This window comes from Parasteatoda tepidariorum, chromosome 4, assembly GCF_043381705.1.
Source record: "Parasteatoda tepidariorum isolate YZ-2023 chromosome 4, CAS_Ptep_4.0, whole genome shotgun sequence".
In the NCBI taxonomy this organism is placed as follows: Eukaryota; Metazoa; Arthropoda; class Arachnida; order Araneae; family Theridiidae; genus Parasteatoda; species Parasteatoda tepidariorum.
Window position 1 is genome coordinate 13243012 of NC_092207.1, and position 15949 is coordinate 13258960.

Here is a 15949-nt window from a genome sequence, read left to right on the forward strand (position 1 = left end):
TGTAACAAGTATTTGTTCTTCAATATCTTAATTAAAAATTTTAAATATTGTTTGTTTCTGTATATCTTAAAATGACCAAAAATTAGTTTTCTGACATAACTTTAAATTATTATTTTTTTTTAATTTATCGTAATCGATTTCTGTCCGCTTTCTGCGTATGTTTTCTTTCGGTTTTAAACTGCAGACTGCGGTATAAACATTGAACTATCAAAATGCGCAACTATATTATATAATTGATAATTATATAAGTAATTAGATTTCATGTGACAAAGAATGAAATTTGATAATTCATGTGAAAAATCTTAAGAAAGGGTGAACTCAATCGGAATTTTATGTGTTTTAAAATAAACTGTTTAGGACGTCTTCGGTAAAAGTAGGTAGGTGTCCTGAAGTGTATTTTGACAACTATTTGCAGTAAACTTGTAATGTTTCTTGTAAACGACACTATTTTTACTTTTCATACTTAATTGTGTTCTTGGCAAATCTTATAAGTTCGAGATTTATGTATGTTCATGGAAGGAAGTATATTATAAAAAATAATATGTAATGTTAATATACTCATTCTACTCTTTTTGTTAATATACAAATTCTACTGTTTTAAGTTTTGGTGTTATGTAAGTATGCAAGTTATATACTTGCAGATCTTTTACTTGATTATGTTAATATGAAGTTTAGAAATCTACCGTTTCATATGTTTTTAAATCTATAATTTAAGAAGCATAACCTGTTTTTGGAAGTGAACTGCAGAAAAAGAAATTTTCTTTACGTATAATTTTGATAGTTGTTAGATTTCATAAAAACTGATAACTTGTTTAGTGGCGTAACTACCACTACAAATGTTAAATACCAAATCACTAGTATATAAGACATGTTAACTTGATTCTATCAGGAGGTACCTTTTGAAGGTCGATTTACTAATTCCCTTCATTGGTGACCTGCGGACGTGATAAGAACATGCCAATATGGATGAATGATACACATTAAACAGTTGATTTGCTTAAAAATATAATGCTCGAAGAAAAAAAAGTCTGGTGAAGTAAAATAAAGTCTCCCGGTCAATAAGCAATATTGAAGAAGAAAAGAGAAGTAATCAGCGAAATGCTATAAAACAGAAACAAAAAAATGAGTGAAACGCTATAAGCAAGAATTAAGAAGGAAAACAAAATGAGGGAAATGCTAGAAATATATATATATAATAAGCAAAAATTGATATAAATAAATTAACAGCATGAATCAACTAGTGGTATTCGTTCATCGAATTCTATCACAGATAAAATTCTAGAAGGGGAGTAATGTGGTGTAACTACCACTACAAATATTAAATATCAAATCACTAGTATATAAGACATGTTAACTTGATTCCATTAGGACAGTGTTTCCCAAAGTGTGGTACGCATACCCCCAGGGGTACGGGAACAGTTTAGCGGGGGGTACGCTTTCTTATGCAAAATACAGGTATCTTGCAACATACGAAAATTTCAAAAATTTTTATTTAAAAACAGAACTAGCCATGAAAATTTACAATTATGTATTTTTCTATTGGCTATTTTTTTGCAGAGTTAGCAGTTAATAATTAGTGGTGTAAACAGCCAGTTGTGATTTTTAACTTTTGTGCATTTTTCATAGTAAAAAATACATTATTTTTTTATTAATGGTACATAGAGTTACAAAAAATTTAGAAAGGGTACAAAAAATTCATAAGTTTGGGAAACACTGCATTAGGAGGTACCTCTTGATAGATGAAGGTTGATATAGTCTAAGATTAATTCCTCTCAATATCTATATGTCTCGAAAAAATGTAGAGATAAAATATGAGTTTAACCTTTTTTAAATTAATAAATAAAATTATATAAATTTTTCTTTTTTTTTTTAATAAAATTAAATTGTTGCTGGTTTTATATTATCTAGAAGAGACTTTTTGAAGAAATAGTGCCAGTACAAAAACTTTTTGTCGCCTTCAAGGTAGTTGTTGGCACGAACAGGTACCAATACAGAATTATCCCTCATGTCTTGGCTGGAATGATAGTTTTTTTCAGAGCGACATGTTAAGAAGAGACTTTTTGAAGAAATGGTGCAAGTACAAAAACTTTTTGTCGCCTTCAAGGTAGTTGTTGGCACGAACAGGTACCAATACAGAATTATCCCTCATGTCTTGGCTGGAATGATAGTTTTTTTCAGAGCGACATGTTAAGAAGATAATTTTATGTCTTAAAGTCATAATTACATTTACTTATAAAATTGAAATATCTTTCATCATTAATTGTCTTTAATTTCTTACTGTAGCTAATGAAATACATTATTTCAAATGTTAAACTTATATTTTTATTTTACCTTTCACATTATGATATCACAATTAAGATATTGTTTAATTATCACAATTAAGATATTGTTTTATGTTTTTAGATACCAATCATGGCTGTTTCAGTATTGGATGATGATCATCTTTTAATCAGTCTCATTATAACTGTTATTATGCAGTTCATATTTTTTATTATTGCTGCTACCTTTCAGTTTGATAAAGTTACAGATTTTGCTGGCGGTGTCAACTTTATTATCTTGGCTATTTTAACTTTTGTACTATCACAGGTGAGTGCAGCTTTTAATTAATTTCTTAATTTTATTTAACTGTCTTCTTAAATTTTTTTTATGTAAGACTTTTCTTGTGTGGAAACTTTTTATTTAGTTATTATTTTATTCAAAGTTTTTTGTGTTTTAAATATTGAAAGAACATAATTATATCATGCTGAAAAATTTTATTTTTGTAGGTTCTAAAATAGTGATTTTTATTTATCCTTTTTTTTTTCTAATTTTTTAGCATTGTCACCAGAGCTGTTGTATTTTTTGTGGCTAAAATCTGCAAAAAGTTAAAAATTTCATGAAAAAATTGAAAATCTCTCTTGATAATGGAAACTTGTATCTAAATTGTAGATAGATGCTGAAAAGTTTTATCATATAACCTTTAGATTTTGTTTTCAAAGATATATTTTTAATTGAAGAAAATGTGGTTTTTATGATTCTACTGCGTCTTAGATTTAACTTTGTTGTGAATAGTTTATTACCCTCATCATCTAATCTAACACATATGCATCTACAATTTCTGCAAGGGAATTTCTTTTAAGTTCAAACTGCTTTTGAAAGCTCATAGGAAGTAAAATACTGTTTTACTTTGATTTTCTGAAATTGAAACTTTAGAAAGAGTCACAAAGAACAATACAGAGTTTTGTGATTGTAGCAAATAAAAAACTTCAAGTTTTGTGTCTTTTTAGCCATCTATATTTTTCAGTCTTGTGTTCAGAAGCTGTTTATTTGAGTTCTTTCTTTTTTCTTTCAAGAAATTGTAGACAATCAAAATTTTTACAATTTAATGTAGTTTGAAGGTTTCTATGTCACAGAACTGTGACATTGAAACCATATAAACCTTCATATAAACCTTCATGTAAACCTCTGTCATTGTTGTGACTCCTCCAAAAAATTGATAAAGTAAATCATTGAAACCCATTATTTTATGTATCCTATCACATGTTTTCAAATAAATAAAACTTATGAAAAATTTTAGATTTTCAAATAAATATTTTCACATTATATAAAATAATGCACTTTAATAAATTAGTTTCCACAATATTTTTGTTTTTTGAGCTGCATTATTTTGGCTACCATGAAAATTATATCAAATATTTCGCTTCATTAGCATTCATTATATTTGACCTAATTGGATTTTACGAACTTATGTAATAAAGTTTGATTCTAGAATTGCTTGAACATTACTTTTGTATAATTGTTGACCTTTGTAAAATATTTATATTTTTATTTCAGACCTATGAATTAAGGCAAATTATGGTAACATCGTTTGTTATTTTATGGGGCCTCAGACTTTCAGGATTTCTGCTGTATAGGATAATTAAAATTGGTCGAGATAAAAGATTTGATGACAGACGGAGCAATGTTATTAGATTTGCTGTTTTCTGGACTTTCCAAGTAAGTTTTTTTTATTTATGAAGACATTTTGGATATAAAACGCTTATTAACTTCTATTGTTCTTCAATTGCATTTTTTTTTATCTTACTTGTGTGTGCTTCTCTAAAATGTTTCAGCAATTCTTTTGTCCACAGAGGTATTTTTAAGTTATTAAAAACTGTTGGTTGCATTTGATTTCTTTGTTTTTATACTTTTAAGACTATTATTCACAAAACATGTCATTAATTTAATTTATGTTAGTTTTTATGTGAATAAAATTTTGTACAATTTTTATCTAATGCATGTTTATAGTATCTACTTACAATTTTTAAAAATATAAGACTAAATTAGTATTTTTCTACCATTTTTAAAGGAATGACATTTCTTTGAATAATCCAATACTTTTTCTGACAGTTGAAATAAAATAAATTTTAAGAAGTTAAGGAAAGTTTCTTGATTAAATTTGGGATCTCCTAAAACCAGAGCTCATTTTAAATTGTATCATATTTATGTTGAAATGTTTTTCATAAAATTTATTTAGATTTTTATACTTTTATTACCTGTTGTTTGCTCTTAAATGTATGTAAAGTTTCATTTTTACTCCAAATATTTTTAAAAAAATTTTCAGTAAATTATACTCTATATTTGTTTCTAAAATATAACTTTTTTTGCTTCTTTTACACATGTTTTTTCTTTTCTTAACTAGGCCATTTGGGTATTTATTGTTAGTCTTCCAGTAATCTTCATCAACTCACCTAAAAAACAGAAAGAAATGAATCCAACTCCCATGACAAATTTGGATATTGCAGGAACAGTCATGTTTGCTGTTGGCTTTTTGTGTGAGTCTATATCGGATATACAGAAATTCAAATTCAAGGAGAATCCAACAACGAAGGGACGATGGTGTGATGCAGGTGCTGATAAATAACAGTTAATTTGAAAGATATTAACTTGATCTATTTTGTATTGATGAAGAAAATATAATTTACATTTTATAGTTCTTATTTCTTGAGTAGTTGTTAGGACTGTTTTTTAAGTTTTGCATTTTGTTTCTGTAAAGGGAGTTGGATATTTAAATTTTTTTAAAAATTGTTTTAATTTTGTTTATTTAGCAGTTTGGTGCTGGTGGCATGCAAATACTACATAATAACTTTCATTTTTTTTGCGTAGTACATGGGGAAAAATTGGAAATATAATTATTATCTTGTTGTTATTTTTTTTAAACTGATTGTTATCAGTGGCAGATATTTTAATCTGTTTCTTGTTTTTGGTATAGTTTTAAAAAATATTTTGTGCATAGTAAAAATTTATATTAAGTTCTGTTTTACAAGTAATACCTCTGTGAAATATATAGTGTTACCTCTGTGAAAAGAAAACTCTTATAAGGTTGTCTAGTGTAAGAACTAATGAGTAAGAGAAAAAATATTTATAAAAAGTTTAATGTTAATATTGATTATAATTATTTTGCCACTGAATTTTCTAAATTCAAAATTTTACAATCTTCTATTTTTATTCTTTTTGTCTGTCTATTAAACACAGAAAATTTGTAATACAATACATTTGCAATTAACGTTGAATTACGTATTATTTTTACTAAGTATTTTTTATAATTTATTCATTAATTATCATTGCATTTTTTCTAATTTATTTATAAAAAAAATTTTATAACTAGTTTATTTTCAAAAAAGGTATGCATATGTTTTTTTAAGACAATATAAATTAAATAATTACTATAAGTGTTTCTATCGATATTTCAATATAATATACTTCATAATAAATAACTTCATAATAATATAATTTTATTATTAATGATATGTTAATTAATAAAATTATGTAAATTAGTGTAAGTGTTCATTACCTTAAGACTTAGTAATTAAAGAAATACTTTTGAAATATTGGAGTGCTAAAAATTTTCTTACATTTTTTAGGATTGTGGAAATTTTCACGTCATCCAAACTACTTTGGAGAAATCCTACTATGGTGGGGTATATTTGTTATATCAATTAATGCCATTCGTGGTTATGAGTGGATTGCTATTTTGAGCCCTGTATTCACTACTTTAATTATCCTTTTCCTCAGTGGAATACCTCTACTAGAAAGAAACTCTGACGAAAGATATCGCAAGTATGTTGAAATTAGATTATTTTCAAGTATAATTATAACTGTTAAACTTGGGCTATTTTTAATAACAGCTAAAAATATAAAATTTCATTGAGTATTTAGATTTTTGCAAATGCTGTGCTTTTTTATTATTCTTTTATTTTGTATTTTATATAAAACTTCTGCCTTTCTTGTACTTAATCATGCTTTAATGTTAATATTAGCTACTATAATGTTTTCAAAAGTATCTGATCAACTACATAACATACTAAAACCATGAAAATATTTTATTGTACTTCCTTTTTAAAAATTTATAGCATGTGTATCGATTAATTTCGCTAGATAATTTGTTTTGTTTATTTATATACGTAGCACCACATTGCAAAGTAACACTCTTATGCAGTAATACTAAAGTGAAATGTGTTTTAAAAGGATTGGAAAAAAGATTTGTATTTTAAAGTAGATTTTAAAAAAAAAACTTTTTTTTTTTCAATTTGTGCAAAAACAGTTGTTGTAGGCTGTTGATATATAATTTTTAAGTAAAGACTGATGCACTAATGAGTTTTTTTTTGTACAGAATACCTTTCAATGTAATATTATTGAGAGTTACAGTGAAACCCTGTGTTAAGCAAACACTCTTGAGATCAAAAAAATTATCTGTTTTTGAGAGTTGTTCATTTACATGAAAAGTACACTAGTTACGAAGGCTGACACCATGAATTGTTTTTAATTGCAATGATATAGAAATAATTAAGTAATATATTTTAACTATTTATGTTGATATTTATTTAAACTTAACAAAATTATAAAAATTTACAATACATAAACATGGTGCTTAGTGTTTTTAAAAAGTACTTAAAGGTGCTGATTTTTGATTTCCGTTTTTTAAAAGCCTTTAAAGGTCCTTTTTTCATTGGGTGTTTTTAAAAAGTGCTTAATTTTCCATTTTCGAAAAGAGATTTTTTTCTTTATCATGTCTATTTTCGCCATTTGTTATGCAAAAGCGTGCTTTTCACATTGTTCTATTCAACGTTTTTACAATTCATTTAACCACAATCCATTTCGGCTTACCATCGGTCAGTAGCGTATGAAAGCGCTAATCATTTTGCATGTTTGATGAAATACTTGCCAGTCAGCATGTGTGTCTACTGAGCTGGGTTCATTGAGATTCTTGCTTTTTCAAGTGCAACTCTGCTGCATTTTGCAAGATATTTCAGGCTTCATTTTCCACCCTCTGATATCGAACCGAAAAATCTCTTGCTCATTTTATAATAGCTAATATAATAATGATAAAAAAGAGTTCTTTGACAGAAGCTAGTTATTTTATCATGATCATGTAAAGTCTGAAAATTATTTTGCATTTTGTTAATGTATAGTGCTTGAAAAGTACTTAAATGGTGCTTATTTTTTGTTGAAACATTTTGATACGCACCCTGATGAAGAATAGATGAAAAAATTTGATATGCATATTCATGCTTTTGTTTTATATTTGTGCACTCAAAAAAAAATGTGATAGAAATTTGTTTTAAGGGGCTGTTACCTGTCTTTTTAAATGCTTTTTCATTTTTACACCAATTTCAACATTTTTGGATACAAAAAAATTATGACAAATAGAAATTTTTAAGTCTTATTTGTTTCCCAATAGTTTCAATAGTAAAGTTTCAAACAATAGGTTTACACCCTGAACACCTTCCAGTCACTTGATAGAAAAGATAGCAATATCTCTTTAAAGGTAAACATCCTGTGAGTGATGATAAGAGAATGTGGCCATACCAACCTGTAAAGAACCTAGCCCAAAGGAATTGTTATATTCACTATTGACCAATTATCAAGAATCTTCATAACTATTTGATTTGCATGAACAGCGCTATGACTAAATTTCTGTTCTCTCTCTCTCTTTTTTAACCCTGCCGTGTCAAGTACAGACGTCGAATTTATTAGAAGAAAAAAGGAATTTTCAGTGGAGAAGGGAAATTGAGATCATTTGATGTTTCATTTCAACTTGTAGGGTCTCGTAACCTGTGTTGTCCAGATGAAAAGATCAAAAGATGCTGCAGTCAGCAATATTTTCACATGAGCTCTGTAATTTTCTCCCTTTTCTTTGCAAAGATAAAATAAGTAGAGACTGAATATAATGTTTTGGGTCATAAATGACTGTCCATGTCTGGTTACAGGAATATTTGCTGGAGAGGGTGCATAATGGATTGTTCATAAGAGATTCTAATGGAAGAGAATTAAAAAAACGAATGTCTGTAATGAGAGGCATCCATTTTGTAGGAGTAAGGTTTCTCTGTATTAGATTGGTCAAAAAGTTATCTGATTGAATGCATACTAAATAGGCATGTAATTTGCATTGAATTAAAATTCATTGGGTTGAATGGTCTGGAATTGAAAGAACATGAGACTTGATTTTTGTGGTCAAATGCAAATTTTATTGAAGAAGCAATAATATACAAATCTAATCTTAAGCTGTTTAACCAAAATTATGATTTAATAACAAGCTTATTAGTAAATTTATATTTAATTTCAACATGTATTCTAAACAAATATGCTTTTAAAATAAGTTTTTTAAACAAAAATTCTTAATTTGATTACCTTTTTTACATTTAAACTTTGAATCTTATTGTTTGATTAAACTAAAATGTGATATGAGCTTATTTATAGTCAAAATTGATATTTTAATTGTTTAGAAAGTCTCCTTTTTTCTATAAGAAATCATCTTATTTCAGAATCTCTTAGCAATAACCATTTTTCTACCTATCACTTTGTGCTTATTCTGTTTTAAATATTGGACAGTTTTTATTTGAGTAAAATCAAGAAAAATCTTTTTTTTTTTGTTTTGTTATTATAGCTTGTTGGCAATATATGATATTTTTTATAATCTGATGAGTAAATTGACACTTATATTTAAGTAAGAAATTAAACTATCTGAGAAAAAGTAAATTATTTTCAATATGAATTATAATGTACTTTTTTTTAAATTATTTTGAATTCATGGTAATTTATTTCTTTAAAAAAAATTTTTTTTTAAGTTTTGATTTTATATTATATTATTAATTTCTAATTAATGATGAAAAATTAATACAGCACATTAGTATAAATCCTCAAGAAAAAAACAACTTATTTGTTTCGTTTCTGAACTTTAAATTAAAATTATAAAGGCTAAACTTTTTAACAATGATATCATGATAATGTGAGTTACTAGTATTTAAACCATCTGATAAAACTGAATATATAATTTTCTTTTCACTTCATCATGAGTTATTGAGAAATAAGAAAGTTGATTATTAAGTACTAAGTCATAATTATTTTTAAGCTTTTAGTTGTAATTGTGCATATTGCGGATTTCATTGTGTTTCTTATACTAGCTCAACCTTATCTATTAAGTTGTTAAATGGTTAAGTTTAAATGAAGAAACTTGTGACGTTATGTAACACCTAGAAAACTTTAAGTTTTCAGAATTTTAGTTATAAGTATTTTGTATGTTAAGTAACATAAAATCATGCCAACTCTTTATATAAAATTGTTTATAAGAGAAATGTTTTTTAGTAGTTTTTTTAATTGTATGGTGCGCAAAAATTGTAAAAACAGCACTATGAATAACTGTTGATCGAATGATTGAATTTTTATACATAAGGACTTGAATCATAATGATTCAAGGGTCTAACCTAAATATGATATTTTTAGTTATGAAATCAAACACTTACTTTCTCTAAATAAACATAAATTTTTTCCACAAATTTGACCTCCTGACATGCAAAATATTGAAGATAATTCGGAAAATATGGTCCTAATAGTTTAGGCAGTAGAGTAGTTAAAGTTTGTACCCCTTAATGTTAACCTCTCTTTTTGCACCTAATTTTAACAATTTTTTATCCAATGATGATTCAATGTAAAAAAGAATTATTTATCATTTTTATAATTTTTATTATTAAACCAGTTGAAAAAATTTTAAATTGTGAAGCAAAGAAACTCTTACATAGTATTAAAGTATGTAATTTTAAACTGTAAATTACACTATTTGAACAAATATTCCTCAAGAAATTAAATTTTAAGTATGCAACTATTTAATATTGTATAGCTCAGAAGTTATTGGACAAATTTTGTATTTTGCCATCTAAAATTACATACGTTGAAACTTTCTAAAAATATGTATACAACTTTTAATTAAAACTTTCCCTACTATAATTGAATAAAATAATATACAGTTTCACTGGTTTTGTTACAATGTATGCACTATTGTTTTTACTATAGATTATGAATTTTCTTAATTTTAGAGTAGGAAAGAATATTATGTTGAAGCTTCTAAGTTGTGTTAAACTCCAGAGAAAAAAAAAATTTTAAGCACAAAAATTGCCTGCACTTTAATGTTAGAAACATCTAACTTTAAATTTTAATTAACATTTCTGGGTATTTCTTTATTTTACAGTATTGAAGAATACAGAGTTTACAAAACCACAACCAGTCCACTTATTCCATTGCCTCCTACTGTTTATGCAGATATTCCAACATTATTCAAAGTTCTCATATTCTGGGAATTCCCTCTGTACAACTACTTAGATCCGGAGAAAGGTGCCTCAGACAGAGCTGGAGAAACTATTCCTGTTCAGACATGAAGCAGTTAGACATACTGTTTCTGTTCAGTCATGAAGAAATGAGGCACACATGTGAGGGTTGAATTTGAAAATTGACTATAACTTTTTCTGTCTATCCAAAAAGCATTGCTTCATGGTAGAAAAAATGACGATTAAAAAATTAACTCATATGCTTATTTTATTAGTTTTAGTTCCTTTTAAGTCATTTTATTGCTTTTAAGAATTTTCTTATCTATTTTTTTTATTTTAGTTGAATATGTACTTAAATTAGTTATGATTGATCAAATTTTTTTTTGTCTTTATATATCTGTGGTTTATAGGTAATTAAGATTTGGTTGAGTGGCTACAAAAAATCAAATTTGAAACAATTTTATTTGTATGAATAGTAAGTTTTTAAAAGCTTACAGCTCCTAGATAAATTACTGTTTATTAGAGTTAGTTTCCTAGATGGAAAGGCATGTTCAGTGATTCTGCAAGACTTTGGTTACTACGGAGCCTAAAGACTCAGTGCTTCCGAATTTCAGGGTCCCAATTTAACCTCTTTGGCCCTAACGTATCAATTGGGCGGAAGAAAATTAATGACTGGTTAGATACCCTGTATTAAATGTAAGCATCTTGAATATGAAATGTTATTATATTGTGCTAATTACGAAAGTAAATAAAAAATTTCCTAATAGTTGTACAGCAGGCTATAAATAAGCTAAGAATAATGGTTTTTAGTTAAAAGTACAGAATTTTCTTTTAAAAGTACTCAAGTGGGCATAAAAAAATCTAATTTGACCAGGAAATAATTTTAAGATGCAAGGCATAACACTTAATATTTTGAAAACTAACAAAAGTTGCATTTACCTTTTAGATGCAAATGGACTTATACTTATTTCCGTTATAATTTTTACTTATATATAATTTTTACTTATTTTCTCTGTTTTAGAAATGCTGTTGTCAACTGAGCAAATTTTATAGCGTGCTTTTATTCTCAGATGTATTTTATTAGTAGGATACTAAGTTTTGCGATAGAAATCTTAAAAATACAAAGTATAGAGTAATGTATTAAAGTGATCTAGTACGTGCTAGGACGATAGGGCCAAAGGGGTTAGAATAATATAAATCATTTAGAACATTCTTAATTTTCAATAATTATGAAATTCTGCTTGAAATAAAACGAATTCCTGCTTCAAATGTTTTCTCAAAAATTTAAAATAAGTTAACTAGAGGAAAATTAGACTTCAAGTTGTGAAAAATATTGTTCTGTAATATTGAATAGATAACAAATTCTCTACCTCTTTACTCTTCTATTAATATGCACATCTATAAGGATTGCATATATTTATAATCAAAACAAAGAATTTGAAAGCAAGAATAAATTTATAATTGATATCAAATTTTTTAGTTTGAACTGATTCAACAATTGCCTTAAATAAAAGAACCAGTGTAATTTTGAGTGTCAGTTTTATTTTCAATAATATTTATTTAATTTTCTATGAATTACATGTCCCAACGAACCTGTCAAAACTTTATTTTTGCATCTTCACTTTTATTTTTGGCATATTTGATGCACTATAGCGCTTAAGTGGAATTACTTATGTTGTGAAAGCACCAAATTTTGCTATAACTCAAAAAAAAAATTTTTTTTCATTTTTTCCCTAAAAACTACAGATATATGCAGTCTTATATTAAGGTATCTGACTGGGTTCGGCTTAATTTTTTTTTTGAAAATAGCCTATTTGAGATAAAAACTACACATTTTTTATGTCAGGAATACAGCTCTACAACAAATTGTAATGCAGAAATTTCAATTTTTTTTTTCTAGATGAAAATTATGATTACCTATGTTTTGAACTAAAATCTTTAAAAAATTTCAAATAAACAATGAAATAAGACTAAATATATTGCTGAGCATTTATTTTTGAAATAAAAATTCTAAGCATTCTTAAAACATGATGAATTCACGATTAGACCCCATCTATTAGTTCAAAACATACTTAACATTATGCAAAATCTACATACAAAGTTTCAAAGAATTCTATATTTAGCATTTTTTGTAATGTGTGTTAATACAATGAAGAGATTTTAATATAAAGAGAGTTTCTTAAAATCAATGTTTTCCTGAAAATGCATTTAAAGTATGCAATTCGTGATTGCAAAGCTCGAATAATCCATCTGGGGAAGAGTATTGACCCTTTCCTCTCCTCCTCTTCTAAGTTGTATAGGAATGTACTAATATATTGTCCCTTAATTGTCAAAAATATTTTTTAAAATTTCCATGAGGCTTTCTTTTTGAACTATGTTCAATGCAGTTTTCAGTTCCATAATGTTTCCTAACTTAAAAGTGTTTGATCTAGAAGTGTCTATGTTAAGTCAAGGCAGAAACTAACTAACTTCCTTCCTTCTTCTATGACTCTCCACACGCTAATGGTGAAAGCATGCGATGTGTTGCCATAGGTAGAGAGTTCTGCTCTATGCCAACTGTAGCCCATTTTGATAGCCAATTGCTATTCTGCTTCATTTGTCAGCAAGAGTGTAAAAACAACTAAAACTTCAATTCTAAAGATTGGAGGCCAAAAATTTAAATGTAGACAGTAAAAAAAAAATAAAAACGAATTTTTTTTTTTCGAAATCGCCGATTTTTATCCAGTTAGATACCTTCATTTTTCTGTAACTAAATTTTATTCCATTACACATTATCATTTCTTTTAGTGTTTGTTATATGTATTTTTGGTTTTGTATTTGGTTGTTGTATCAGCTTTAATTCACCTAAGGTTTGTTCATTTGAGGTGATATTAATTAAGTGCTTTGTATTTTAAAATGCAATCAAATTTTTTAGGAGCACACTTATGAACTTACAGTTGTTTAAAAATGAACTGGTTAAAATGTCAATGACCACTACGGAACTGTATTAATATAAAACTTGTCTTTGCAAATGTATATAACTCTCTAACTCTTCCTTATCCTTAGCATGTGCCTGATATTGGCCTTGACCTTCAACCTTGGCCTTCAACCTGATTGTGGCCTTGAAAAATAAATAAATCCATTTGTTTTAAACTTTAATTTTTACTTATTAAGTATACTTCCAATTAATAGGAAATTTATTTTCTATGTAGTAGAAGTGTCCAGAAGTCCTTCAGTTATTACTTCCAGAGTTGTACAAAATGCAATCTAGTTGTTGTATTTTTGCTCAAATTTTATTGTAGTTTATGGGGTTTATGTGTGTATTTACTGAAGTATTATATGACAATAATTTAGTAGGCAATATAGTATGTAATTTAACACTAGATACTTAAATGCTGAATTGCCGAACAGTTTACTTATAGGGCTATTTTTTGCACCATAAAAACTTGTTAACCTTATTCATGGCATACCCTCCATTTACTTAAGAATTTCTGCAATTTCAAAAAATATTTTCCCCAGTTCTTTCATCAAAGATAATATATTTGAAACTTGTTAGAATTAAATAAGTTTTGTGCCTCACTACTTATACATATTTAGCTGATATATATGTTGTTGTTTTTTTTTTTTTTTTAAGTTTTTGTTGAAATTTTTATAAAAATTCTATTTGTTTCAAAAATTTCTACCTGAGTTCATTAGCACTAAAAAAAATTTTTTTTTTTAAGTCCCTCAAATGTGTGTTGGAGGGTATGTTACTGAGGGAAGTTGTATTTAATAGTTGAAACTTCATATTTGAGGCTACCAGCAACCCTAAAAAAACCCAGCTCCCTTGAAGCCCTTGTTAGCTCTTCATGCCAGCCAGAGAGCACACATATGTTTTTACTTTTTTCAGCTAATCAAACAGAAATAGTGAATTATTTAGAAGTTTTTGGTTCTTGAAATTTTTTACTACAGCATGCATTGTTTTAAATTTACTTAGGTACCTGCAGTGAAACAGTTTTGGCCTTTGCTCCAATCATATTAAGCTTTGGCCTTGTAACAGATTATAATAGCAGAAATGCAATTAATTAGTAGAAACTAGTTTTTGTATTACAGAGAAGTGCAAAGTCTTAAAACTTCAAGTACGCATTGTAGTTTATTAATAGATTCCAGATTTTGGTGATCATTTATAAAAATGCCTTTAAGGTTAAACTAATTCCTATTTGAATTTCCTAAGTTTACATATGTTTTTTAAAGTAGAAACACTTATATATTTAGAGAAATTAATTCAATATATTTAGAAAAATTAAATCAATTTTTATTAAAATTTTAAATGTTGTAAATTGCTAAATACTTAACCAAAAGAAAACATTAAATGATACCAATGCTAATTAATTACATTTATGTAAATAATTGCAATTAAAAAAAATCACAAAAATTTAAAGGATGAACGAATATTACAAAAATTTTAAAACCTAAAAGAATGTCTTAAAAAATTAAATATAAAAAAAAAAATGCAACTGTCATCGAAATCTGGACCGTGTTCTTAAACTATATTTTGAATTAGAAATCAGATAGTTGACTGAAATTATTAGTTTGATGTTAAAGGTTATTTGCTTTGATTTTTTTCAAAATTTGAAAAAGAAAAATCCTTAAATTTTTTATGTATGTTGGCAATTTATGTGGTGTTTCTTCAGGTATCTAACAATTTTTATTGTGAAACTTAAAATTGTTGTATATGATGTGTAAATAGTTATATATCATTGATTATTTTTAGGAAAGAAAACAAAACTCTCTGCTCACATAAATAGAATAGGAAATAATAGTTAATTCCATTCTCATTCAGTATTATTTAATTTATGCAATTAGAGATAATTTTATTTATGCAATTAGAGATAATTTTATTTATGCAATTAGAGAAGTAAAGTAATTTACTTTAAAATTGTAATACCAATAGAAAAAAAAGCTAGTACAATAATTGTTCCTACTATTTCTTCTTGTTGCTGAGGGCTATTTTTGTATGAATGCAAAATATTTAGTGCAAACTTTTATTCTGTATTTATTAGATGAATTTAGCTTTAATTTAATAATTTAAATTTAATATCGTTAGTTTAGCTTCAAATTATAATACCTCAAACCAAATTTACTTTTTTTACTCGTTTTTTGATAATTATATAATTGTTGCAATGCAATTTTTCTTATTTCAAAATTTTATTGAATAAAAGTGACCTTTTTAATTATTTTAATATACTGTTTGTTATACAATATTCAAGTCACATAAATATACATTCAATAAAACTTAAACATGCCTGCCATTTTAGTATTATTTTTAATTTTTTTAACTTGTCATTCATTATTCCACAAGTCAGCATTATTTTTTTAGTGATAAGTTTTTTTTAACAGTGTATGTCAGAACTTTTCTCTATAATAACTTT

At 26.5% G+C, this 15949-nt stretch overlaps 1 protein-coding gene across 1 annotated transcript; it reads left to right on the plus strand.

The window, feature by feature from the left end:
* Nucleotides 1-135: 135 nt before the first annotated feature.
* Nucleotides 136-13246, plus strand: LOC107451689 (uncharacterized). Its single transcript, XM_071179436.1, has 6 exons — nt 136-377; nt 2404-2586; nt 3814-3975; nt 4661-4868; nt 5883-6078; nt 10484-13246. Exons 2-6 carry the CDS (start codon nt 2413-2415, stop codon nt 10668-10670), a joined length of 927 nt encoding a protein of 308 aa, XP_071035537.1. The 5' UTR covers nt 136-377; nt 2404-2412; the 3' UTR covers nt 10671-13246.
* The last annotated feature ends 2703 nt before the right edge of the window (nt 13247-15949 follow it).